Below are 24,839 nucleotides of genomic sequence, written 5' to 3'. Positions count from 1 at the left end.
AATGGAGCATCTCTTACATGAACTCCATTGTAGAGTGCTTCGATCAACGTTTAACAAGGTTCATTACTTACAAATAGAGAACCATGCTCCCGGTAAGGCTATACCTGGGTACCTTCTTAATGCTCTGCTGATTTATCTATCTAACTTCCCTTTATATACATTCTAGAGTATCAAGCAGGCTGATATACCAAGAATTGTACGTCAACCGGAGAATAGAAGTGTTGTAAGCCCTGCGAAATGACGGTATCATCTTTCATTATTTTTAGGATTTATCTTTGTCAGTACTAATTGTCATAATAAAAGATGTTATTATTTCTTTGACGTATGTAACAAGCGTATTTTTGGTCTTTAATGTTTGTATAAAGTTTTGTATTTGATGAAATTACAATCTTGGTTAAACAATTACTATTTATTTACAAGTGCCATGCCATGCATATTTTGCCTGTTTACTAAAAAAAAAAAAAAAAAAAAAAAAAATTGGGCATGTAGACATTAAGCCCTGATGGCCAGGACGAACTAACTACAAATTAGCCAATAATACTCATGCCCTGAAAACGGACTTGAAATGCAAAGTTATCAGCAACTGGTCAAACAAAAAAGGTACAACAAAGTCAGCTCAGACTATACAATAAATGTGTATAACCGATAAAGCATTTCTGTTGAAAGTAAGCAAAGTAACAATCGCTTTTTGACTGTGCTTCAGAAACTGCAGTGTTTCTTTTACGAAAACTCCTCTATATTTTCTCGTAGATTCCAAAATGCATATGCAGTGCTAAATCAATAACTTATTTCTCTATTTATTCTTTTAATCTGTGGTATTTACTCTATGCGAAAAATCCACACTTCGATTAAAACATCGGTTCTATTATGTTCGATTTGACCTTCATATAATGAAGGCTGCTAAAAAAAGAAGGTGCCATCTCCTGTATATGAATTCAAATACCAATAATTATCCGAAGTCTAAACTGAATGCTTTCCATACAACTACTCTCCATCTTCTAACCACATACTGTAAAATCGCATTTAAACGATCAAATCAGACAACCTAAATTAAATAAGTTACAGCGCAATATATTAGCCAACATAGTAATGAGACGAACGGCTCTAGTAACTTATCGATGTAGCAAGACATTCGAGACATCTATTAAAAGGACATAGAGGATTAATAGGACCATTTCTCCCGCAAGTCAACCCACAGATTTCACCTTGGGTAACTAACGAAAAAGTATATGGTGCTACTTATCCTTTTCAAAGTCAAGTATTAAGTGATTTTGAAAGCCTTGCTTATGTCAAACTGCATATGAAGGGTAATATTTCTGTTACAAAACCTTTATTCGAACAAGTATACTATCTTCAATTTGAAGAGCGATAGACCCTTCAATTGCCATCATCGTGAGCAAATGAACCTAATATAGTCTTTCACAGACTCAACCATTGCTCCACATAAAGATCAAACAGAAACGTATCCATTTTTAGAATTACCTGCAAATATAGGAAACTGCAAACATTAGGATTTTTGGACGGGATCGTGAAGACATAATTGGAGGGACTCAATTTTGCAACACACGCTTGCTAATCACCCTAGGGTGGTCGGCTTGCGGCGCTCGTGAGGGAGACTACCTCATGTTCAATTGGATCAGTTGCGCAGGATGCAGAGAAAAATTGTTGTTGCTGTATTCGATGATAAAAAATTAGGTTTCCGGATATAATCACTTAAATCTTAAGTAATATAATGTTTCAATGGATGATTTCTATACTTTAACGGTTAAGTAAAGTGAGCAAAGGTTTTTCAAAACTGTTCTTTCACTATAATTGCTGCATGGATACTGCATCTCGGGATTGAAGAAAATACGACTTTCCTAATGGTTACTGTTACTGAAACGTGCTCAAATCAGCTAATTTAGCATCCTTTATTGATTGCAAAATTCTAAAGTTATTTAAAGTTCTTGTAAGATCGTCTTTCGTATTCCTTGAGTTTATACTTTCGGCTGGGAGCAACAGGAACTCTTGGTTCAATAATATTACGCTTCATGAAGCTGTGGAAACGATCACGGAATATATTGCCTTCGGGCTATTCGCAATGAAAAAAAAATACTGGTGAGAATACCACACTATGTACCTCTAAAACAGGCTTCAAAAACTTACCTTTAATTGACGAAGTGTCTCACAAAGTTCGTCTGTTAACTGTACATCCACTGGTAATTCTGGAACAAAGTACTTGCCTAGTCTCTTTTTGCCCTTCTTATCCTCTTCTTCCCTCTTGATGCCTCTTTCTTCTGCTAGTTTATCCAATTCCTCCATACGTTCAACCAGCTCTTTCTCAATTGCTCTCAATTGATCAATTTGTTGACGAATAAGCTTTTCTTGTTTCTTCTGTTTCTTTTCTAATTCGGCAGTAGCAAGACGATGTGACTTTTGTCGCTCTTGTCGAGTTTTACGTTTAGCTGCTTTCTGCTTCTTGATCTGTTCATCATCTTCCGGTTTATCTTCGAGATCCTCATCGTCTTCTAGACTGTCCTTCACTGTTAGTTTACCATCCGCTGTGATTTCACTACCTGCCAGTTCATCTTTTAATTGTTTCAGCTCTTCACGATAAGAAAGCTGTTCCTGCAGTTGCTTGAGAAGATCCACTTTGCGTTGTTCAACTTCTGAAGCTTTAATGATAAGTTGTTGATGGTCTTCCATAGTAGGGTTATACGACTGTCCACCTGCTGGTGTATCAACGGCTGGAATATGATGTAAAGCCGTGGGTTTTTCAGAAAATGTCTTGGGAGCTTTAGGCTTTTTGGGAGCTGGTGTGAAATCGTTGGCTGGTTGTGAATCCTCTTCCATGGAGTCTAAGTAAGACGAATAAGTGTGCTCAGTACAAATGTGTTTCCTCATCCTCTTACTACTATCCTTTTTCAGCCTTACCATCGCCCCACAGGTCGTAAGATTTATTTGTACTAGCGTTTTTCTTCTCGTTCTTCTTCTTTTTATTCGTAATAGACGCATTGCTTTCCAATTTGCGCTTTAGAGTATTATATTCATGCTTCGAAGCAATTTTATCTGACATTTCTGGTTTTTTGAAGGGATTCTTTTTGGTTTGCACAGCAGGTACTGCAGATCGTTGTTGTAAAATCTCATCGACACGAAGAGGCTTCTCCTTTGCTAATTGTCTTTTTACTAATAAAAGTGTTGATTCATGAGTAAATCAACAAGGCTGTAGATATATTACCATACGACAGCGTTTTTCATTTCTTCCTTTTTTTAATAACCCTACCTTTATTATCACCTTCTGTATCGATAGTAAATAATTCATCGTCTTTCAGTGCTTCAGCATCCCCACCACTGTTTCATTAAAATCATTGTTAGAATATTCATAACAATAGTAAAAAATCAACAGAAAACGGCTATCACACCATCTTGATCTTTCCAGATCGATCAGCTTACATGACTCTTTCAACGGCTCGTAATTCTTCCTGCCCCTCTTCAACATCTGTTATATCAATATTCTTACGCCAAGCCTTTTTACCTTTACGGCTAGGCTGTAGTTTCTTTTGTTGCTGTTGTTGTTGTGTAATTGCGGTTGAATCCATAACGACGTCCTGTTATATGCACGGAAAGGTATAAAATGGCCCAAAAAAAAACTCTTTTTTGTTTGAATTTGCCAACAGATGGCTACAATAAAAAAGGGTGGTCACTGCAGTAGTCACGGAATAAAAACTCAGCAATCCTTATTTTATATAAAAAAGGGGGCGGGGAGAAGCTGTTTGAGGTTGTTGATATTGACGCTACAATGATGCGCGCAATTGGCGTAGTCTATCAACACCATTAATATCTTTATCAATCTTTATTCCAGCTGAAATGTCATTTATTGTGATAGATATATCAATCTCATCGTTTTTTTTGTTGACCACTCTACACTGATAACCTTGAATCTCAAAGAGTAACTGATGCTCCAATTTCACCCATTGACATCGACTATATTTTAAATCAAAGATAGCATGACAAATAGTATTTACAGATTAACTACAATACATTTAAAAAGGCATTGGGAACCTTGCTAGAGAACAACGAAAGGCAAGAGATTGTCGTGGATTGTAGTGCTGCCAAACTCCTCATCTAGCTGAAGTAATTAAAGAAATTCGTTTCTTTAAATTTCTTGATGTTATCCAACAAATCCATAATAGTTATCGCGGATGGGCTACATTCAATTCATTGTTGATACCCATTTCACAAAGCAATCGTTTCGGGATGACACGAACCAATGCGGTACGCAACTCAAGTGGATGAAGCTGTGTTGAATTGAAAGCTAAAAGCCGAATAGGCTGATGCAACTATCAAGCTCTTCAATATGCCTAGAAAAGGTCTGGCTCTTTCAACAATAGGAAAATTGACCACTTAGTTCGTTGGCTATTTTGTGAGACCATCTTTGATGTCTTTAACAAGTTGACAATGTCATTTTTAGATGCCGCAGGTATTTACAAGCTTATATTGCATAGAGTATGCATGAAAGAATGAATTGATTGCTGCTAGAATAGAACATAGCACCAAAAAAAAAAGAATTAAAAATGAACGAACTGTGAGAGGTTCTATATATGCCAAATCTAAAACGTTAGTTTCATGTCTTTAAATCTTAGCATCTGACACTTAGTTTTTAGTTTTTGATATTCCGCCTTTTATTATTTCCCCAAAGAAAAGCATAACAATAGCCAAGAAAGTATACTATATCTATTTGTACGAATGCAGCTTTTTTTTTTTTTTTTTTTGCACAGTAAACATTTCAATGGATCAAGAATTGAAATGTAAAGTGATGCTGTCTAGTTTAAAGAGCGTGAAATACATTGAGAGAATCAAAAGAATTGAATAACTGTTTTGTGAATATAGGAAGAAATGTTCAACGCGTCAAATTGCATATTTATTGCTTGTCTCTTCAGGTAATTAAAGACAGCTAAATCAATAAGGGGATCACTTCGACTTGGACTTGCTCAGATCTCTTTGGTCTCTTTGAGCGCTTCTTTCTGGAGTGATGGCGTCTTTGTCTTTTACCGTAAGAATTACGCATGTGGTTCTTATGAGTATCATCAGCATCATCTTCGTCATCGTCTTCTTCTATAGTATCATCATCTATGTCATCCTCCTCCTTCTCTTCGATCTGTACTTTTGTGTCTAATGTATCGTCATACATGTAGCTTTCTTGTTCTGGGTCGTCTAAGAATTGTATAATGGAGTTTCTCGTCAAAGAAGGAAACCAATGTTCTTCTATCTCCGAATCGCTTTCACTTGAAAAGAAGTCGTCATCCTCTTCGTCGTCATCCTCTACTGCTCCATCTTTTCCAATCAATGTACTGTTCATGAGAGCATAGAAATCGTACTTTGTCAATCTATCTTCATCTCTGATTTCGTAGTCTTCCGTAGTCTCCAAATGATCCAAATCAAAGTCTTCGTTATCGTTTAACTCGCGAACAATAACAGAACTCGTACTGACATAATCGTCGCCATCACCTGTGGTGGTGTTTGTGGTGGTAGTAGAAGTTTTCCCGTCAGAAGTCGTTGTTGTAGTCGTTTGTTTGTAATAATAACTCATACTTTTATCAGAGAGAAGAAGACGAAAGAAACGTTATAGAAAAATGTCAGAATTATGCAAAAAAATTCCAAAGGAAACAAATGGAATCTTTTTTTTTTATTTTTATTTTTATTTCTGTTCTTAATGCAAAAAAGAAAAAATTGATTCGCCGACAAGAAAAGAGAGCCAGCTTTTTTAAAGAACTTGCTGTAGTTTTGTAATTTCTTCAGGTGTAAATTTCAACATCATTGTCAAGACAGGGATCAATTGAGGGCGTGTTGCCTTCGATTCCAAAAATTTGATGATGACATTGCGTAGGTATTCTAGATTGATTTCTTCTTCTTCCTTCGTACTGTAGGCTGTAGATGAAGAAACCGATACAGCAGAAGGTGAGCGCTTATGGTGGTAATCTATCGATGGACGGGAGATATTCACAGAGGCTGTATTACGTGTCTTGTTGTTGATGTCTATCGAATTACGTTGACTAGTAGAGGATGTAGGCGTAGGTGTAGTAGTCATAGAGGATATATGATTGGCTGAAGAGGATGTGGACAATGGGAATGCTTGCTGTTGTAATAATTGTGATTTTGATAATTTTCGGACCTCATCTTTCAATGTCTTGTTTAAGCTTTTCAAATATGATTCTCTAGCTTTCAAGTCTTCCAATTCTTTCTTGTGACTCTTTTCAAGTGCTTCCTTCTTTTCTTTTACTTCTTCTAATTCCTTTTCCAACATGTCTTTTGTCTCAATTTCTTTGCGTTGTTGAACCAACTGTTGTTCCAAAGTTTTTGCTTTATTCATCCAATCTTCCTTTTCCTTTTCTAAATGTTCCATTTCTTGCTTTTTTGTCTGACGCTCCTTTTCAAAATCGTCGCACTTCTCTTTCAGCGTACTCGTCTGTGCTTCCAAAGTCTGAGCATGGGATTCTGCTGAGGTGAGTTGCGCCGTGAGACGAGCCACTGCTTCGATTCTCTGCTTCAAATCTTCTTCCAACCGCTGTTTCTGTTCGTCCCATTGCTTTTGGCGTTCATCCGCCACTCGTTTTGTCTCTTCAGCCACTTGTTGCGATTCTTCCAAATCAGACAGCTTAGAATTTGCCTCTTCCATCAGTCGTTCTGCTTCTTTCAAACGGTGTTGGAGCTGTTCAGCGTTACTTTGAGAAGACTCAAATTCGGCTTGCTTCAATTGATATTCATCAAACATCCTGTCTTTTTGTTCAAGTGCTTCTTTACGCTCTTTTTGTAAAATGGCAATGTCTGACTGATTGGACTGCAGCTGCGTCTGAAGCCTCTTTTGCTCCTTTTTCAGGTGATCCACTTCTTGTTGCAGTTGCGCTTTTTCTGATTCAGCAGCAGAAAGTCGTCTTTGAACAGCGTCCAGTGATTTTCGTGCAGTGTCTAACTCTTGATCACGCTCATGAAGCATGTCCTTTGCTACTTTCAAGGCTTCATCCGTATCCCTCATTTTTGTTGTTGTTTGTTTTAATTTTGTTTCCAAATCGCTGTACTTTTTTTGAAGGTCATCTGTATCTTTCAAGTTTTTAAGCGTGTCTTGTAAGTTGGCTTCAGCATCGGAAAGTTGTTCGGTGAGCCTGGTCTTTTCCTTTTCAAGCTGGGTTTGCTGTTCAGTCGTATGCTGAAGAAGTGCCTCTGATTCTTTCAGCGCCTTTTTCACTTGCTCTAATTCATGGCGAACTTGGGTGATCGTGGTGTCTTTCTCCTTTTGTTGAGCATCTGTCGTTTCTCTGACAGTAGTAAGCTCTCTGGACAGGGTGTTGTTCTTGTCTGTCATGGATTGAAGTTGCTTTGTAAGCTCTTCTACTCGTCCTTTTAATTCAGCCACTGTCTGTTGGTTGTTAGATAGCTCCTCTTCTAATGCCTTCACTTTTTCTTCTTGTTCATCCTTTTGCTCACTGTTTGCAGCCGCTTCTTTCTCTTTTTCTGCTGACTCTTTCAACTCTTTGAGCTGCTTTTCCAAGCTGGATTTAGCTGCCGTTGATTCTGATAGGCTTTTTTCTAATTGAGCTACTTTTTTCTTGGTTGCCTTCAGATCGTTTTTTTTCTTTTCTTCAGCCTCTTTTAGACTATGTTCTGCGGTAGTTAATTTTTCCTTCCATTGTCGTTCTACTGTTGTCATCTCTTCTTTAAGATGCTTCAGTTCATTCTGAGAAGATTCGAGATCTTTCTGAAGTTGTCCATCCTTTTGCTCAGCAGAAGAAAGGGCAGTATCTAATTGAGACTGTAATTCCTTCTTTTCTTTTTGCCATTGCTCCGTTTGCTGGTTCAACTTTCTTTCAAGCTCCACATTCTGCTTAATCTTATCCTTTAGTTTACTTTGAAGATCTGTATTCGATTTGGCTTTTTTGTTGGCATCCAGCAACTGCTGATGCTTTTCTTCCAACGTTTTGTGTTTCAACTCAATTTCATCCTTCGTCGTTTGAAGTTGTCTCAGTTCAGCATTGAGTTTATCCGCCAGTTCCGTCTTTTCTTGTTGCTGCTGCTGTTGGCTCGCTAATAACGCCTCCTTTTCGTCGGACAATGCCTTCAGTTGCTCTTGTAATTGCTGGAGTTCTTTTTCCTTTTGCTGTAGCCGCTCTGCGTGAGCGTTATCATCGTTTGTCTGTAGTGGTGGCGGTGGTGATGATGCCTCTTCTGCTTCAGTTTTCGACTTTTTCAGTTCTTCCACTTCTTTTCTCAGCTCATCTGCTGTGTTTATAACATGAACCAACGTTTCTTTGGATTGCTCTTTTTCTAATTGAAGTTCTTCAAGCTTGTTCTTCAAAGGACCGATCGACTCCACTTGTTTGAGTAAGTTTTCCTTTTCCTTTTCCAAACCTTTGATTTTCTTTACAAGACCCTTCACAATATCACGTTCTTTGACATTAGTAGTAGAGGTCGTGCTGCTGTTGGCGCTGCCTGTCTCCGACGTGGGTGTAGTGGACATGGCGTTTGTTCCGTTTTCTGCTTCAGCCTCTTCGTTGCTAAGGACCAGGAATGACAGTGGTAGCGAGGACGTGGGTTGTTTCTGGCTATCAGGCGGTGGCGTGTATTTGAACAGAAAATACCAAAATAGCAGACAGGAAAGGAAAATCGAAAGCCCCATTTTTTTTTTCTTTTTTGGGTTTGTAACAAAGTGCAAAAGTTGGAAAAGAGCTGAGAGAGCTTTAAAACGAGAGCGGGGTTTTCGATTTCAGATGCCAACTCATGCGACCAAATAACAACTATTTTCTGCTACTGTGAAAAACACCAAGGCTCCTGTAACAGTACTTGGAAAGTATAAAAGCAAACAAGGTACACAACATAAAGATGCTTCTCTCTCTCTCTCTCTCTCTCTCTCTCTCTATATATATATATGTGTGTGTGTGTGTGTGTGTGTTTGAGTTAGTGTGTTTCTTTCATTCATACCAGTGTAGGAAATAGCGACTAGATTGGATTGTATGAGCAACCTCCTACGTCAACATGTTATGGAAGGGCTTCAAAGAGTTTGAAAAAAGACCTAAAAAAATTGAGTTTGTAATTTTAAGGGGTTGAAGGAAGAAGACTACTCTCCACCAAGCATTCTTTTTTAGCTTCATGTAACCCGCATGTAAGAGATGCAGTGTACCTTTTTGGAAAAATTAAAACGCATTGTTATTGATTGTTGTTTTTTTAAAAAGTCCTTCTTCCTTTTGCTCTTTCATTTCATTGTTCTCTAAAGTGCCCCCAACTACGAAAAAATGACCATCCCACAAGAAATCCTTAAAGATGACATGACAGTATGTGATATAGAAAGCTCCATGGCTGCTGCTACTGCTCCTGCCGCTGCTACTGCTACTGCTGTTTCTACCACAAAAGAGCATGGCATTCACGAGAAAAAGTGGAAGTGTTGTGCTAAAACTGACAACAAGAAACGACAAAGCAACAAAGAAAAAAATGCTCTTGGTCGCTCATTCAAACGTAAAGATGCTGATGAAAATCGCGTCAAAAAGAAACTGAAAAAGAAAAATCACCATAAAAAGAACTGCAGCAAAAAACACTCCCCCCATCGAACATCAGCATTGTCAAACGGTAGTACTCATTCAAAGTCTTCTATGAAAAAGCACGCAAAACACCAATGGCAACTGCAGGAAGAGGAAGAAGAAGAGGAAGACTATTCAACGGAGACTGTCGGTAGTCAGTCGCAACAACCACCATCGGAACGACGCCAGAAACAAATGACATTCACCGCCTCAGGAACAGTACTGAGCCAAGACAGCGATGCCAACATCAACATTGTCAACCACAATACAAGCCATATCAGCATCAAAAATAAGCGGATTATAAACATTTTTAATGATACCCAAGATAGCAACGACGACAGTAGTGTTCTACCCAATAATAGCGTTATAATCAATTACTATAGTAATATTCCTACTAACCTCATTATCAACCAAATACCTGCCGACATTGTCTACTCTAAAGATACCCAAGCTCAAGATGGAGTAGCATTTTCATATAACGCACTGCACAATAGTCTTGATACAAGTACTACCCATCGTCATCATCAGTCGTTGTTCCATCTGGAGCACACACCTCCCCTTCAATACAAAGAGCGACCGAAAAGAAACCATCGTAACCCCCCCATGTCCATCAGTCAATCGGTCGATTCATTGAGAAGCGATACCTCGAGTAGTCTGTCGTCCATAGCCACCATAGCTCTGGAGGATGAAGACGAACAAGTAGCTGGCCAGCAAGAGACCGTGAACAACCTAACCATTGCAATAAAACGAGAAGCAGAATCAGAAGATAATAATATTCACTCAACAAATAATACAGATTGTAAAGGAGTATCACACACATGGTTAGCACGCATGAACACCGCTTTAAAACTGACGTTGTTTTTCTCTGTTCTCCTACTTCTGTAGTGATCTCACAAAAATACGTGCAGATTGATGAATCGAACATCCTACCCAATATTGGCAATCAAAGATATGCCACACGACGAAGAGCTTATCGGCCGCCTGCCAAAAAGATCAAGCACATGACGGAGGGCATTCAAGAGAGTGGTGCACCAAGCGTGGCAGCCACCCACGAGGAGGAAGACATGCAACAACAGCAAGCATCCACCCTTCTCGAAAAGAATCTGTCACACCCCACGGTAGCCATTCGAACGAATCCATCCTCTCGCCAATCAAAACTGGAAAGAAAATTGACAACATTTATCACTCCACCAGCACAGACAGAATATAAATACAGCACAGAAAAAAAAGTGAGCAGCAACGAGACTTTCACAACAAAACCAACAACCGCACCTACGAATGGTATGGCCAAAAAACCCAAGAGCAAGCAACCCTCCAAAATAGCAATGACGACAGCTACCACACTTCCCGCCTGTAGCAACAGTCAGAAGCGAGCAAACACCCGCAATCTGGAGTATGCTTTCCAGGAACGTATCGAAGGTTCGCTTCAACTTCAAAATCGACATTTGATTGTATCCGATGTCTTAATTGGGGAAGGTCAGTTTGGCGCAGTTCGTTTAGGAACGTATAAAGGACTGGAAGTAGCATGCAAAATGAAGCGCGACAAGATTAGTCATGCGCCTTTCGAAGCACAAGCGATTCGAGAGCTGCAGTTTGCTGCCAAGTTATCCGCCTGTCGATATGTGAATCGGTATATAGGATGGACCTATTGTCAGCGGCATGTGGTAGAAGAAAGCAAAATGCATGCATCAAAAAAAGGACTGTCACATCCAAGGTTGTATATAATACAGAACTATGTGTCAAACGGAGATGCGAGAACTTATCTGAACAAGAGAAGTAAATACAACTTGAATCTCAAGCCCCTAGTTCCTATGATGTATTGCTAAATGACACTTTTTATTTCATTTTTTTTCTTTTTTTGCGACTCTCTTTGAATGCGTACGCTAGTGGATCTTATTCAACCACAGGAAGTGTTACAAGCAGCCATTTGTCTGTTCTCCACTCTAGCAGACGCGCATAGTTTGAATATAGGAATTGTCGATCTGAAACTGGAGAATTTTTTAATTGACTCTTCAGGAACAGGCTGGGTGACAGATTTCGGTTCCTGTATAGAATTTAGAGAAGGCCAATCCGTCATTCACTTAGACAAAGAAGGTGTATCATGGACTAAAAATGTGGCCTCTCCAGAAATGCTGAGAGACCATGAATTCTGCAAAGCTTCCGATGTATTTATGGCTAGCTTAATTATTGCAGAGCTCATGACGGCAGAGCTGAGTGATTCAGATTTTTACCATCATATTCTAGGAAGAAATCGACACAATGGCACGGTTAACTTTTCGTCGAAACCTATTAATCGAAAGTTTGCACCCTTCTTTTATTTACTAAAGAAAGGCTTGGCCAACGAACCTAGCCAAAGACCTTCGGCAACAGACATTTTGAATTACCTGTTAAAAATGAGGGTTTAGATAACGATACGAAAGCAGTTAACTGTTCAACACTATGAGTCAACTATTTCAATTTGAAATCACTACCAAATGCATTCAATAAAGGTGCACCTATTTATGTCTTTGCTATATGCCCTAAAGTGCTCGCTTTCCTGTCATGATCTCAAACCACATTTTCATGTCTCCTCTAAAAGACCAAATAGGGTATCTAAAAGTAGCAGGCTTACTATAGAGTAAAATTTCTCAACTTTAATACATATACCCAAATTGTATTCTTTCAACGGAATAGAACACTTACTTCTGCTCGAAAACAAAGTGGCCAAACCAGGCGAAAGCATAAGCTATGCATCAAACGTCAGTCATTCTGCGGTTATACTACAGTATGTAGACTGTCGTGTCCTTCTTTAGCTCATGAATGTTACCTTGAATAATGCCAATAATCAATAATCTTAATTTTTGTCGTTTTATCGCCAGAATAGTCAGAATGTACGTTATGGTTGTGCCTACAGGTTAGACTCAACTGTGAATCGGGAGGGGGTTTTACAAGTCCATGGTAAAAGTTCGATCATAGTAATTCTTGGACTACCTAGAATATGCAATCTTCTGTTTATTTTATTGCAGTGCTCCCCTAAATAGAACGGATAAAATTCCTCCATCGATCTAAAACCACCATGAGGCTCGTTTCTCCTTGAATAGTTTGGGTTAACAACAGCTTTACTATAATTCTTAGCCATAGCCTAGATTTTGGTTGGTTTTTTTTTTTTTCTTGAGGACAAAAGGTAGACAGTAAGACGAAAAAATAAATGATGGGATAGAAGATTCCTGCTTACAATAGTCAGCATGTGAATCATTACCGCTTTGTTCATCCATGCGTAACCATAGATTTTGCTTTCAATTCTGAAAATGTCACAGTCCTTGAACTCGTCACTTTTTTAAAGTTGTGTGGGGGGTGGGGGCGTAGGTGACTTGCAAATCATGCAGCCTTCTTTATCAAAAAATAGCTTTAAAGACCTTGGATGGAATCGAATAAAAAGGACAATATACAATGACTAAAGTGTGAGCCCTATGATAACGCTTTACTTGCTGGTCAATTTCTGGTGTTTCATTATCAAGTTCCGAAGATTCAAATTTAAAGTCTACTAGTAGGAGTGAGGCTGTACTTTTAATGCTAAATGGAATGTTAATACAATACCTTCCAGTAGCTGATCACATCATTTATCACAGAGATTCAGCGTTACAATACTATCCACCTTCTGAATTCAATGGGATATATTCCATCAAAAAAGAGACAAGACTCAAAACGGTTGATTTCAATGCCATCATATCAAGGGCTTTACAGGTGCGCTGCTTCAAATGCAAACTTACTAAGAGTAGTCGTTGTCAACGGATATTTCCAAGAACAGCAGTCTTTCAGGCATAATACAATTATTGAAATGTGTAGCTGCATGTAAAATCATACAAATGAAACCATGTAAGGAATAATATAGCGGTCAAAGCTTTACGTTAAAAGGACAACACAATAAATAATAAATTCATAACCTGGTTTCCTCTTTATCAAGAGAGCGGTGCTCTTTTCAATTGTTCATCCGTAGTTGCCACCTGGTGTCATCTGAACTTCTACCAATCAACTTTATTGAAGAAAGAGTTCTAACAGCCATTATCAATTAATCCCTCTAGAGCTATGTCGGTTGAAGATCGAATGAACGGCAAGCTATCCTCGAGCTAAGTGTGGTCAGACTTGAAACATCTAATTACAGTCACACTAACTGTGTCTTTACTATGTACTACTACTATGGATCTGACAAAAACATTTTGAGCATTGATGCAGATAAAAGAATCTCTCTATGAGTCGTTAGCATTTGGCGGACTGACTTTATAGTGGACGCTGTCAGGAAAGAAAAAACTTTTGGAAGTAATATACACAAAGAGGGTTTGGCACATTTCAGTGGTTGATTTTTTGAGGTGTACACCTGATTCAACTGTGCCTCTAGTTCATGGACAACTCTATCTTCGCTAGGCAATTCATTTTGCTTTCTAGCCCCTCTCCATATTTAAATTGAACTACTATACATCTTGAAAGAACAACTTCGAAAAAAATTCTTTTTGTCATTTGTATTCATATAGATGATTGCCATCTTTATCCTGCTTCTGTTGGTACGTTCATGCTCGGGTTCAAATACTTCGCGTGCGTGTGCAAGCTGGCTTATCTTACCAATTTATTCCATTTGAAACATATCTTTTGTATAAATCGTTACTACTTTTATCTGCAGTTGCAGTTTTCGCCCATTTTACAATTCTCTTATCTTGATTCACACCCTCAACTTTTGTTTCTTATTTGACGTTACTAACTTTGGGATGAAAGAATGTTAGAAAAGCGAAATTTAGAAGATTATAGAGACAAGAGCTTTCATCATTGTCTGTATTAGCTCGATTGTAGTGTTACTTTCTTAATAAAATTCTTTTTGGAGTAATCACATGCCTTCTGTTTATGCCTTTTTGCTCATATGCCTTTCGACTATATAAGTCTTTCCTAAGAATTCTACTCGATTAAAAATCACTGACTGATAAAGAATTCTATTTTTATTTTGTGTAAGATTATGCGCATCGTTTAAAATGACATGGATTTGACGGTGTAGCGTCCTGCTTTGTTGCCTGTGGGTAGCGTGGCAGTAGTTGTCCTAGTTGCACCTGCAATAGTTATACTTAATTTAATGCTGCTGAGTGATTGCGAAGGGTCAGCAATCGTCAGGCGATAAGTGTTCGTGCTCGTTTCACGGAATAACAAGATGCAAGGATTATCTGTGGTGAATGAAACCGAATTCCAGGGTGCAACATAGGTGCCTGCTGTCCAAAAGGCAACTGCTATGGATTTATCAGCAGCGCTATAGGCAGCATTCACTTGAGGAGAGCTCGCTTTAAAATCCAGCGCAATGGGGATTGTACCCGAACCGACAAAATCGTTGAATTTGTTCGCTGTAATGTTCGGCTGTACGATATACTGTGTCAGTAAACCTGTTGAGCTTGTTTTAGAATGCTTAATGTAAGATGTAAACAACTGGGCATCGCTTGTTCCTGTCGAGATACCAATCGAAGACCAATCAAACTTTCTTGGTTTGGAATCAACGTAAAGAACTTCAGAGGTTGGGAAGTAATAGCCAATATTATCATGCCAAATACTGTTCGTACCGCCCGTAACAGTATAAGTTGTGTCTGTATTTCTCAACTTTCCTGAAACATAAATATCTCCATTACGTCGCTTTTGATCAAGCACAGTAATCAACGGTGCACTTGTATTTTTCGATGTGATAGGACCCAATTGAACTGCGTATCCACTGGGAAAGAAGAAGAATGTCTTTTTAAAAGCCAAATTGCTGTTGGTTGGGTTGAGGTAATCCATGACAGCAATACCCGTGTTTCCATCTGTAGCTCCACCTACAAAAGCCTTTCGACCTTTCTTTTTCACTGAACTGCAAGTTAAAGCTGTTCCTCCATAATCAACGGTTATACCTGGTACCAAATCCCAGTTCCAAGCAGCAAAAGTATCAACGTACTCATCGCCAGTCAAGTAATTGAAAATAGCACCATCACTTAAATGAAAGCCAAACGGATTTTGGGCATTAAGACATTCAGAATTGATTGTTCGACTGGAATACATTTTCAAGGTGGTAACATAGTTAGGTGCACGGTGAATCTAATACAACAGAAAATGGGATTATTCATACGAAATACTCAAGGTTAGAATGCTTTGTATGCGTACTCACCATATAGTCTGCATTGTAAAAGTAACGCGTACCGATGAGGTTACCTTGGTTAGCGTCTTCTGTAGGGAGGGCATCCAACCGATCCACGATTGCCTCAAAATTAAGTTCCGAGTCCCAATCTTCCGTGCTTTTGGCAATAGCGTCCACGTCGATATCCACACCCCCACTTGCTTGACCATCTGAATATTTGAATGATATCATCCTTCCAATAGTACTGTACTGCCAAAGCAGTGTCTTTAGTCGGGTATCAGCAACAATCATCCATTCCGTCCCGTCAATCAATGTTTCAAATGCTTCTTGAGCCACTGTATCCGGTTCCAATGGTGTGCCCTTGGTGATGAGAAAAACTGCAAGTAAGTCAGAGATGTAGTCCTTGCCATAATTGCCATTATACAACAGTCCTGCGTGCTGCATGAAGGATCCATCCGCTTGTATACCATCAGCTGCGACTACGGAGTTGACCTTAACACCGCCATAAAAGAACTCAAGTGCTCTCTGCACAGTTGTCTTATTACTCTCAAAGAGTCCGAGTGTAATACCGACAGATGCCATATCAAGTAAATTAGCACCCGTAATGACTTTAACGGGTCGAAGTCCTGTAGGTATCGCTTGGAATGCTCTCGATTGCATTGTTGCACATATTGCTTTTTGCTCACTCGTCAATTTATCTTTGAGTAACAAGCAAGTATCTCCTGCGTAAGTGGGTACAGCAATAGCTTGAGCAAACCAATTTTTGTTCCATAAACCAGGGGTTCCGCAAGGACAATGATAACCTGCCACGCCTCCACTGTCTATGCAGTCGCTTTCTGTAAAGTCATTGTCAAGCCAGTAATTGAGAGCCACTACCGCTTGATTCAATAAGTATGTGTTGGAAGGGTCTTTGACATAAGCAGCAGCTATGGCTCCTAAGTGGTCCGAGATAAGACAAACCGTAAGACAGGATTAATGTTTATCATCCGTTGGTATGTATTACATTATTCTTCATTCTTACGTGTGCGTATTAAATGGCTTGTTGCTGGCCAATTTGCATTTCTATTAAAAGCAATAAAGATGGTCTGTCTAGAAACTGATTGATGAATTTTGTGCGGCGGAATCTAGTTCCTCTCCGGCTTTTGCAGTTCATGCATACCTGGCATTGCAACCACTTGTCATATCTATATCGGACCAGGTACCAGAGGACGATAATGAGGAGGCCCTATATGTAAAAAACAACACAAAACAAGAGTGGATAAGCTCACTGAATTTTTTGTACAGGTTGATTTTTTGATTTATTTGTTTTACCAAGTATTGCTTAGTGTTGTTGATACACTATTAGCTGCAACGATGGCTGATACACGGCGTTGTTTTAGTGTAGTCAGATCAGAGTCAGTTGGAAAAGGAACGGCCGCATTGACGGTGTAATGGCACTGTAATAGTAATGAGCAAGCTACTAGGATGGATGTGTGCTTCATAAAAATAATACTGAATGAAAAAGACAGAAGCTTTGCTATTTATGACTGGTTGAAAAGTATAATGTAGAATAAAACTGCCTATGCGCGAGTAAGGGATTTGATCAAGGTATCGCTGATGTGTGGCCAAAACAGCCTCGTTGCTACGCAATCTGCTTATATACTTTTTGCTTTCCTTCATTTTCTTTGAGTGCGATAGTATTTCCTGAATTTGTAGGTTTGTACACTAGCAATAAATCAAAAGATTCGTCCTCATCATAAGATAGTTCAAGCAGGAAATTTGCCGCGCTAAAACCCCATGTATATAGATGATAAGCGGATACACAAAGAACTTTAAAAATTGCAACGTGCTTATTCACTTTAATGATGAACTTGACGTTACATGTATGTGAATATTTTTAACAAATCAATCTGTACAATATCATCAGAAGAGCTCTTTCTATATTGCCATTTGAAGATGCTTTATGAAAAAGGTACAAGAGTATGATTTACTGTATGCTACTTGTAGGGGCAGTTTTGTGGAGTGTAGTGAAACGGAGATTGAGATGGCTCAAGATGCAACGCAAGTACTGATTTAATAGACTACTCTGAAGAGTAGAGAGAGAGTCGGATAACTTCATGCGAAGGAAATGAAGAACTACCGTATTTGAGCAAACCTGCCATCGCCCAGTGAAGGATGGCAATTCTCCATCTGTCTATTACTGAATATTTATGCATTACACAACAAGTGCAAATTTACTGATCTGCCACTTTGGTGCGACTTGCAAAAAAACATTTTCACAATTAAATACTTACGATCCAGCAGATGAAGACAGGAGTGATGGATGCAAACAAGATATCAATATCATTAAGGAGGATGAACCACTATTATCCTGTATCGATCCGACTGACTACCTTACATTAAGCATGCTCTCAAATCGCGTTTTCTAACTTGCAAAATATGCCTTTCGTCCTCATATAATACTTTTTTTTTTTTTTTTCCTCCCTAAATAAAAGAATCAATTGCAATGGATCTGAAACAGCAAATATCAACAGACCACAATTTACGTTAAAATTGCAAAAGATCGAATTCCGCAAGTTACTTGAGCAAAGGAAGGAAGAACTGAAAAATCTGTTCTTTTATTTCCTTTTTGATTCATCCATTTATCTTAATGCTTTAACAATTGAAAGGGATTGTACGGCAGAAAGAAAAATGAATTCTAGAACAAATAGTTCTAATGGCAAAAGTATGAATAACTGTTTCCTTTGCCATATTATGTGTTCGCATATGTCTAAAAAACTGTTATAATTAATTGAGAAATCATAATACGAAAAGAAAAAAAGCACCCTTAATTGAGATTTGATCCCATTTGATGCCATCAAGTGTACTGTACGTGTACACAATAAGGATATGTACCTTTCAACTTCAATTGTGAAACTTTCTTATTGATTCCGCATTTTTTATCTTTTGTACTTTTTTTTACCCCTTTAAAAATAATATACCCTTCTTAAATCCTTCAATGATGGGCCCTATTGAGAACGAAGGTATGATATTAAGTAGGGTTTGATAAGTTGGTGAGATAGTCTAAACTAATGGAACCGATCGTTAGCCCGAGTTACTAAGCAACAACTGGAGGGTATGCTCAATTCTTCAGTTGTCAATGGTGAAGCTGATGGTAGACAATTAAACACGGCCGTTCCTTTGGTCGTCAATGAGGAGCTTGAGGATATTCGATCTTCATCCTTCGATCACGAATCTGAAACGAGCATGTTGACACGCTTTATATTGCAAGATCGAACTGTGATGAATTTAGTTGCTGAATCATTACTGAGTAAGATAACAGAAGGGACATATATCAGTGAAAAATTGTCTAAAAGTAGAATTTACGGTTTGTATCCTCTTTAGACAGTGACGTTGCCGAAGAAAACGTCGATTATTACGCAGGTCAAATTAACTGTATAGAAGACAGCAAATCTGATGCTCTTTTGATACCCCATAATGACAACATAACTGAAGAGAGGCCACCTATTTTAATAGAAATACAAAGGCAAATTGACCAAGATTTCATGATTAGGCTCGTACATTTCTGTACTTGTGTATATAAAAGATATAGGATTCTACCTGTTGTACTTATTATTGTACTGGACGATTTCACTGACGATTTATTAAAGGAAGGATTGTTAGACAGTGATAGCTTCGGATTCAACAATGACAACGAATTTTTGGTCAAGATACAATCCACTTGTTGGGCTAAAGAATGCTTTTCTATAACAAAAAATTCCATCACTCAACATGTCAATAACGGCAAACCAATGAGTCCATTGCTGTTATTAAGTAAACATATGATCCAACAGCAAAGTGATCTGCTAACTGTTAACCGGGATGAAGAGATAGCAGTAACTTTAGAGCAACAGCAACAGCATATGTTCAATAATAACAATGCTGACACCAATGATAATGTTAACAGTAGGAACAAGAACATCTTGAATATTATTCATAACAGACAAATAAGAAAAACCAAGGGAAAAGCAGTGGATCAATTTCTTTTTGAAACTAGAAAATTCTTTCAAAATATGGCACAAGCGACAACCCCAGTGGATCTCTTTAATATGACCAAACACTTTGCGAACGAAGGATTACGTTGTCTAAATAGAATACAACTACAACCACCGGATCTGTCAAGTTCGAATGAAGTTGATATTGCACCCAATTCCCCAACAAATGATTTTCTCGCTATATCCGCTGCTGTGCCACCCAATTTTCCTCAGGAAAGAATACCATTTTTACAGCGCATCATTGACTATAATAATAGTATCATCAATAGTAAATCGCAAGGCAAAAGACGTGAATGGCACCTTACAGAAGAAGAATTGACTTTTATCGAAAGTCACTATACAGGAGGAAGAGAAGAAGCAGAAGAGGGAGCAAAAGTTAGCATGCCTTGGAGTCGTGTCATATTCCCTGAGGGACAGAAAAGAGGCTTTTTCAGACATTGTAGATCAGCAATGGACGTGTCAAGGGCTTATTGGGCATTAAGAGTTCATGTACCAAAGAGGCGGAAACGTTTCTAGAAGTGCCTTACAATCCGCTGTATAGGATCAGCAGTATATGATTTCCAAGACGAAGGAAGAGAATGAACGGGACCACAATCTTTCAATGAACCTTGCGTTTTTATATCTCAGTATGTATACTCTTCTTAAGGTTAGTAAGTGAGGACTGTCATCATTCTAAACATCTTATATTATCCGCCTTGCTCTTACCTAAGGATAAACTCGTACTGTGATAGATAGAAAAGCTATAAATGCGAACTGCAATTTCACAAATTCGAAATCCACCGGGAAAGCCGACTTCTTGCTACGGTATGATATATTGAATGACAATAAAAGTCTACCATTTTTTAAGTACTATACATCTTTCCTATATATAGTGTTTTTTACTAGAGGAAACAAAGTAGAGTCGAAGCATGCAAAGAAGAAACAGATTCAAAATCCATAATCTTATCTCTTTACTTGAATACATTCAATTATGCCTGGCTTTTCTCTTTCCTTCCTGAATTAAAATGGTTGTTGTATTCCCTTTCAAACTCACAGCATTTGATAACTATCAATGATAACTCGGCTGAGTATAATGGGACATCAACCACTTTATTGTCCATGTACGTCGAAGTGGTCAAGCCTTTTGTCATGGTATTTGAGGAGTATCACAACATTAATAGGCTATCGTTGTCGGCTTTCTTCAAACGTCCTCAAAAAGCTGAGAAAATGACGAGTGAATTTTCTATGCTACTAATCAGGCAATGTACAAATGATTAAACTTATTCTTTGTCTGATGAGAGTGACTTTGAGACCATTTTCAAATGGATTGAAGGACTTTTACAGTTTTACGAAGAATCCATGTATGGAACCAGATACATCAAAATAAAGGAAGGTGATTTGAGCCATTACTGTACATGTAGAAATATCTTATTCTTAAGTAATGTAGGCCACTCTTTCTGATGAGTTTTTTTTTTCCTTTTTTTTTTTTTTTCTTTTTCTCTTTCTTCCTTTCATAAAAAATGGAAACTTTGTCTTTTCCATTGGCCTTGTATATTGACAGGAATAATGGATTGCACAGCTGCGACAAGTCAACTGGCAAAGAACAAGAAAAAAGTGGGTTTCTAGACTGGATGATCATTCCTTCTGTGCCAATGAACTGAGATTTTCTTATTTAATTGAACGGAATTTCAAGCTATTCTAAAATGTGGATGTCCGTGGTTCGCGAAAGATACGAATGAGAGAACGATAAGCCATCAGTTCCTTCAACATTAGTTGAAGGAAACAAGATCAATCGAGAGTTGGTGTTGTCTTTAATGATTATAGCATCACGCAGTTACAGAGAAGCCTGGATATGATAAGCATAGCAAGCTTTCTTTTTCTATATGAATAGACAAAGCAATTACTGCTTTCATTCTCATGATCAAAATTCGGTCGAAAATTGAACCAGTTCTATTTATTATTACCAGAGCAATTTTATTTCACAGTGAATAAATGAGATAATGCAACCGAGATGCTCTTGTAAAGTTTTTACTCTGTCTCTGGCTTGAAATTCTCATATTTTCCTTATCTCGCGTGAAGCTTGCTTCTTCCCTTTTTCCTTTTGCGTCGTAAATTTTTCAATTCTTTATTCTTTTTCCCCCTTTATTTCTCTCTCTTTTACTGTTTATCCTTCTTTCTTTTCTTCTTATGACGACTGAATCCGTTATACAGCCAGTTGAAGATAGTAGGAAAGACGCTGCCACTAGTATTGTCGCTACTACTCTTGTAGCATCTTTCAAAAAGGGCGCTGATCATCCTTCGGTAAGACTGATATATCATTTCTTTAAGATTATCTTGTTCATATTGAATAACCAATACATGATCGGTCTTTTGACGGGTAATTATTCTTTCACTTATCTTAGTATGAAAATATGATTACTGGTAAGCTTAGCACACTCTTATAATCTCACACACAAGCTTAGCTCGGAAACAATGATAGTCTAACTTCCAACCAAATAATGCCTATTTTTCTTTTTTCTACCTTGAATGCAGCTGCTATTCTTAATTTAAAGGAACGTAAGGGTAGCTCACGCCCAGCCATCAAAAAATATATCCTTGCCAACTACAAAATGAATCCTGGAAACCAATTTGACTATCAAATATCCAACGCAATTCGTCGTGGTGTTGCGAAAAATGTTTTTTCACTTCCAAAGGGTAAAAGATGACTATGATTTTGGGAAGCTAATGATGTAGCTATCTGCTGCTGGGATGTGGGAGGAAATGAAAAATAGGCGTGAGCGGAAAGGCGGCGTAAGGAGAATATCAAGATTCGTATCGAAATACAGGGAGTGGTATGTACAGCTTCTTACTGTATTTTATTCACCCATGTACAATAGGCAGCTCCGGTGCTATTAAGTTAGTCAAACCTGAAAAGAAAGAAGCAAAGAAGAAAGCAGCATCAGGATCCAGTAAGAAAAAAGAAGCCCTCAAGAAGAAGATCGTCAAGAAGATGTCTGCTGAAGGTAAATCGACGACGAAGCCTATCAACAAGAAGCTAAGAACAACTGAAACAAAGATGAAAAAGAAAGTGGCCGTTTCACCTGCTAAGAAGGCCTTAAAGAAGAAAGTAGCAGCAACACCCAAGGCTCCTTCAAAAAAGGCTTCCAGTACTGCCACGGCTTAATGAAGATATAGTTAATAAACACGGACATAATGAAATAATGTTGAAAGCTTTCCATAATCACTACTACTTTTTATGATGTCAAAGATGTTGCTGAATTGTACAATTGAAAAAAATGATGAGATATATGTATGTATGCATGCATGTATAAGCATGGGGTGAGAATGAGTTATATAGATTAATGCATCTAATGGATATACATGTGTATATATGCGGTATATAAAATAAGGAATGTTGGTCAATTTAAGGCAATGGCGGAGGGGACCTTTCTGGAGGTTTTTCGTCTTTTTTCACAACAGCTACTAATACGCTTATATCATCTGCTTTGCCACCCTATTTGTGATTCAAATAAATCTGTATAAATGAAAGATGTTAAACTCCAAATAAACATTGAATTGTACAACTCACCTGATAATATAGACCTTCATGCATCGCCCTTAATTGAAAGGGCGAGCTCGGATTTTCGGGGTCTTCACTAACCACTCTGGCTCTGTGAGCGAGGGCATCTGATATGTGTTGTGGTTCAACCATCATTGATTTCTCTATACAACTTGTCACTTCTTCTAATATCTCTTCATCATATAGATTATCGAATAAACCATCTGATCCCACAATGATGATATCTCCTTCTTCTATCTTCACGGTAAACTGCTGGGCATCCGAAGGCGAATCGAAGGAAGCCGTTCCTAATTGATATGGAAAATTGAATGAATGCTGTTGTTCTTCCGATCGAAATATGTAATCATTTTGTCGAATCACTGACACACCGCAATCGCCCAAGTTAGCTATTCGAAGCTCATCTTGACATAATATTACAATACAAGCCGTAGTAGAGCCTACGATTCCCTATTTGACCAAAATAGTAGGTTCATCGTGTGTTAGAAGTAGTACAGAATTTCATGCTTGATCTCGCTTTGTATACCTCATTTTGTGCATCCAAAGTTGTCATATGATAAGCACTTTCCAATACTTGGACTGGATCCGGTTTAACTTGTAATTGTTGTGGTCGAACATTCGTTTTAATACGGTCCAATTCTATTTGAGCATAATGCATTAGTTTGCGAGAATACAAAGCAGGGTTTGCACCTTTGAATGTTTATTGTTAGTATGTAGTTTCAATTATTTTCTTATTTACTGTTGGGAGTTTTACTATTTACCTTTATGCGTTCGCCATCCACCAACCCCATCTGCAACTCCTAGAGCGTCATTCCGTTTAAAGTATGCATCGTCTCCGATTTGAAAACTAGAATATATTCTGTGATCGTCAGTGACATCTTCAGCTGAGTCAACACTAGTTCCTGTTGTTGCTGCTGCTGCTGGTGTTGTTGTTGTTGTTGTTATGGATGATGAAGTTGTTGGTGTTGTTATTGATGTACCAGACTTTTCTGTCTTTTCTGGTTTTATTTTGCAACGTTTTGGAAATCCGGAACAACCAAAATTAAAGGTGTAGTGAAACAGTGTCTCTGAAGCTAAGGATGGATGGAAAAAATCAATCACATTCAGGTTGTTGCTTGTTGGCTTTGAGCAGCCTTCTAATTGCTGTTGCTGTTGCTGCTGTTGTGGTAAGGATGCGATATGTAGATGATGCTGACTATGTGCACGAGAAGTGGCTGCTATAGACCTTTCGGGGGAATATGTGTGTAAAAATAAGCAATACTGTGAATGAATGCGGCTTCCTCTGCTGTAAATGTTGTTGATATCAAAAAGTCTTTGAGTTGTTGTAACCGCTTTAGGTGTTGAAAAAGGTTTTTTAATGATATTGAAGGCATGTTTATATACAAACATTGATTACTCTAAATTATGGCTTGAGTAATTTGTAAAAGAAGAAAAGTAACAAAGAGGGTAAAAGATTTGGGTTTGATTTGTATAAAGTAGGGCAGGTACACACAAAACGCACACAAATAAAATAGAAAAACAAACAAGCAAATAAAAATAAAAAAAAAAAAGAATTGAAAAAAAGTTTAGGCCTCTAAGGTTACCATACGGTCAGTACACATCTTAAAAAGGGCTAAAAATATAGTCTCGAG

General features: G+C 38.2%; 9 protein-coding genes across 9 annotated transcripts; 4 read left to right on the top strand and 5 right to left on the bottom strand.

Annotated features, from left to right (window-relative positions):
* Nucleotides 1-2,133: 2,133 nt before the first annotated feature.
* On the bottom strand, nt 2,134-3,578 carry BDF20DRAFT_825258 (ribosome biogenesis protein Nop53/GLTSCR2; the record flags this gene model as incomplete). Its single annotated transcript, XM_053077961.1, has 5 exons — nt 2,134-2,522; nt 2,556-2,837; nt 2,914-3,165; nt 3,263-3,330; nt 3,433-3,578. The coding sequence occupies 5 exons, from the start codon at nt 3,576-3,578 to the stop codon at nt 2,134-2,136; spliced, it is 1,137 nt and encodes a 378-aa protein (XP_052933560.1).
* A 1,154-nt stretch (nt 3,579-4,732) lies between these two features.
* Nucleotides 4,733-5,760, bottom strand: BDF20DRAFT_886482 (uncharacterized protein). The gene has a single exon (XM_053081985.1). It carries the CDS (start codon nt 5,567-5,569, stop codon nt 4,934-4,936), a length of 636 nt encoding a protein of 211 aa, XP_052933559.1. The 5' UTR covers nt 5,570-5,760; the 3' UTR covers nt 4,733-4,933.
* A 3,162-nt stretch (nt 5,761-8,922) lies between these two features.
* Nucleotides 8,923-12,146, top strand: BDF20DRAFT_699117 (kinase-like domain-containing protein). The gene is made up of 4 exons (XM_053076067.1): nt 8,923-9,133; nt 9,204-10,344; nt 10,431-11,321; nt 11,433-12,146. The coding sequence occupies exons 2-4, from the start codon at nt 9,264-9,266 to the stop codon at nt 11,948-11,950; spliced, it is 2,490 nt and encodes an 829-aa protein (XP_052933558.1). The 5' UTR covers nt 8,923-9,133; nt 9,204-9,263; the 3' UTR covers nt 11,951-12,146.
* On the bottom strand, nt 12,008-12,868 carry BDF20DRAFT_698936 (uncharacterized protein). Its single transcript, XM_053076066.1, has 5 exons — nt 12,648-12,868; nt 12,516-12,589; nt 12,352-12,432; nt 12,228-12,270; nt 12,008-12,155 (listed from the first exon to the last, which is right to left on the bottom strand). The coding sequence occupies exons 2-5, from the start codon at nt 12,583-12,585 to the stop codon at nt 12,065-12,067; spliced, it is 285 nt and encodes a 94-aa protein (XP_052933557.1). The 5' UTR covers nt 12,586-12,589; nt 12,648-12,868; the 3' UTR covers nt 12,008-12,064.
* A 1,600-nt stretch (nt 12,869-14,468) lies between these two features.
* Nucleotides 14,469-17,248, bottom strand: BDF20DRAFT_948137 (galactose mutarotase-like domain-containing protein). The gene is made up of 4 exons (XM_053084860.1): nt 16,820-17,248; nt 16,682-16,722; nt 15,691-16,595; nt 14,469-15,620 (listed from the first exon to the last, which is right to left on the bottom strand). Exons 1-4 carry the CDS (start codon nt 16,840-16,842, stop codon nt 14,538-14,540), a joined length of 2,052 nt encoding a protein of 683 aa, XP_052933556.1. The 5' UTR covers nt 16,843-17,248; the 3' UTR covers nt 14,469-14,537.
* Nucleotides 17,249-19,139: 1,891 nt separating this feature from the next.
* Nucleotides 19,140-19,517, top strand: BDF20DRAFT_804410 (uncharacterized protein; the record flags this gene model as incomplete). The annotated part of the gene is made up of 1 exon (XM_053076467.1): nt 19,140-19,517. A coding segment is annotated over one exon (378 nt), but the record flags the coding sequence as incomplete, so codon positions are not given.
* BDF20DRAFT_698725 (uncharacterized protein) lies at nt 19,502-20,424 on the top strand. Its single transcript, XM_053076064.1, has 3 exons — nt 19,502-19,584; nt 19,676-20,319; nt 20,405-20,424. Exon 2 carries the CDS (start codon nt 19,692-19,694, stop codon nt 20,187-20,189), a length of 498 nt encoding a protein of 165 aa, XP_052933554.1. The 5' UTR covers nt 19,502-19,584; nt 19,676-19,691; the 3' UTR covers nt 20,190-20,319; nt 20,405-20,424.
* A 1,187-nt stretch (nt 20,425-21,611) lies between these two features.
* On the top strand, nt 21,612-22,855 carry BDF20DRAFT_886450 (linker histone H1 and H5 family-domain-containing protein). The gene is made up of 3 exons (XM_053081984.1): nt 21,612-21,953; nt 22,055-22,073; nt 22,185-22,855. Exons 1-3 carry the CDS (start codon nt 21,840-21,842, stop codon nt 22,355-22,357), a joined length of 306 nt encoding a protein of 101 aa, XP_052933553.1. The 5' UTR covers nt 21,612-21,839; the 3' UTR covers nt 22,358-22,855.
* On the bottom strand, nt 22,856-24,773 carry BDF20DRAFT_886448 (phosphatase 2C-like domain-containing protein). Its single transcript, XM_053081983.1, has 4 exons — nt 23,970-24,773; nt 23,735-23,898; nt 23,221-23,658; nt 22,856-23,145 (listed from the first exon to the last, which is right to left on the bottom strand). Exons 1-4 carry the CDS (start codon nt 24,595-24,597, stop codon nt 23,056-23,058), a joined length of 1,320 nt encoding a protein of 439 aa, XP_052933552.1. The 5' UTR covers nt 24,598-24,773; the 3' UTR covers nt 22,856-23,055.
* Between the last annotated feature and the right edge of the window lie 66 nt (nt 24,774-24,839).

Source organism: Mycotypha africana (assembly GCF_025528875.1).
Source record: "Mycotypha africana strain NRRL 2978 chromosome Unknown BDF20scaffold_9, whole genome shotgun sequence".
In the NCBI taxonomy this organism is placed as follows: domain Eukaryota; kingdom Fungi; phylum Mucoromycota; class Mucoromycetes; order Mucorales; family Mycotyphaceae; genus Mycotypha; species Mycotypha africana.
Note: the sequence above shows the minus strand (reverse complement) of the source record. Positions and strands in the feature narration are given on the sequence as shown.

What these genes read in the sequence shown, in the direction of transcription:
- BDF20DRAFT_886482 (XM_053081985.1), bottom strand. Translation starts at nt 5,569, where the DNA reads ATGAGTTATTATTACAAACAAACGACTACAACAACGACTTCTGACGGG.
- BDF20DRAFT_699117 (XM_053076067.1), top strand. Translation starts at nt 9,264, where the DNA reads ATGACCATCCCACAAGAAATCCTTAAAGATGACATGACAGTATGTGAT. An exon ending in CTCAACAAATAATACAGATT is followed by an intron (nt 10,345 to 10,430) that starts GTAAAGGAGTAT and finishes CTACTTCTGTAG; the next exon opens with TGATCTCACAAAAATACGTG. An exon ending in AACTTATCTGAACAAGAGAA is followed by an intron (nt 11,322 to 11,432) that starts GTAAATACAACT and finishes TGCGTACGCTAG; the next exon opens with TGGATCTTATTCAACCACAG.
- BDF20DRAFT_698936 (XM_053076066.1), bottom strand. Translation starts at nt 12,585, where the DNA reads ATGGAGGAATTTTATCCGTTCTATTTAGGGGAGCACTGCAATAAAATA. An exon ending in GATTATTGGCATTATTCAAG is followed by an intron (nt 12,271 to 12,351) that starts GTAACATTCATG and finishes TTTGATGCATAG; the next exon opens with CTTATGCTTTCGCCTGGTTT. An exon ending in CACTTTGTTTTCGAGCAGAA is followed by an intron (nt 12,156 to 12,227) that starts GTAAGTGTTCTA and finishes TTTACTCTATAG; the next exon opens with TAAGCCTGCTACTTTTAGAT.
- BDF20DRAFT_948137 (XM_053084860.1), bottom strand. Translation starts at nt 16,842, where the DNA reads ATGACAAGTGGTTGCAATGCCAG. An exon ending in AAGCCATTTAATACGCACAC is followed by an intron (nt 16,596 to 16,681) that starts GTAAGAATGAAG and finishes CGGACCACTTAG; the next exon opens with GAGCCATAGCTGCTGCTTAT. An exon ending in TTTACAATGCAGACTATATG is followed by an intron (nt 15,621 to 15,690) that starts GTGAGTACGCAT and finishes CTGTTGTATTAG; the next exon opens with ATTCACCGTGCACCTAACTA.
- BDF20DRAFT_698725 (XM_053076064.1), top strand. Translation starts at nt 19,692, where the DNA reads ATGGCACAAGCGACAACCCCAGTGGATCTCTTTAATATGACCAAACAC.
- BDF20DRAFT_886450 (XM_053081984.1), top strand. Translation starts at nt 21,840, where the DNA reads ATGACGACTGAATCCGTTATACAGCCAGTTGAAGATAGTAGGAAAGAC.
- BDF20DRAFT_886448 (XM_053081983.1), bottom strand. Translation starts at nt 24,597, where the DNA reads ATGTTTGTATATAAACATGCCTTCAATATCATTAAAAAACCTTTTTCA. An exon ending in CTTTGGATGCACAAAATGAG is followed by an intron (nt 23,659 to 23,734) that starts GTATACAAAGCG and finishes TTGGTCAAATAG; the next exon opens with GGAATCGTAGGCTCTACTAC. An exon ending in ATGAAGGTCTATATTATCAG is followed by an intron (nt 23,146 to 23,220) that starts GTGAGTTGTACA and finishes AATCACAAATAG; the next exon opens with GGTGGCAAAGCAGATGATAT.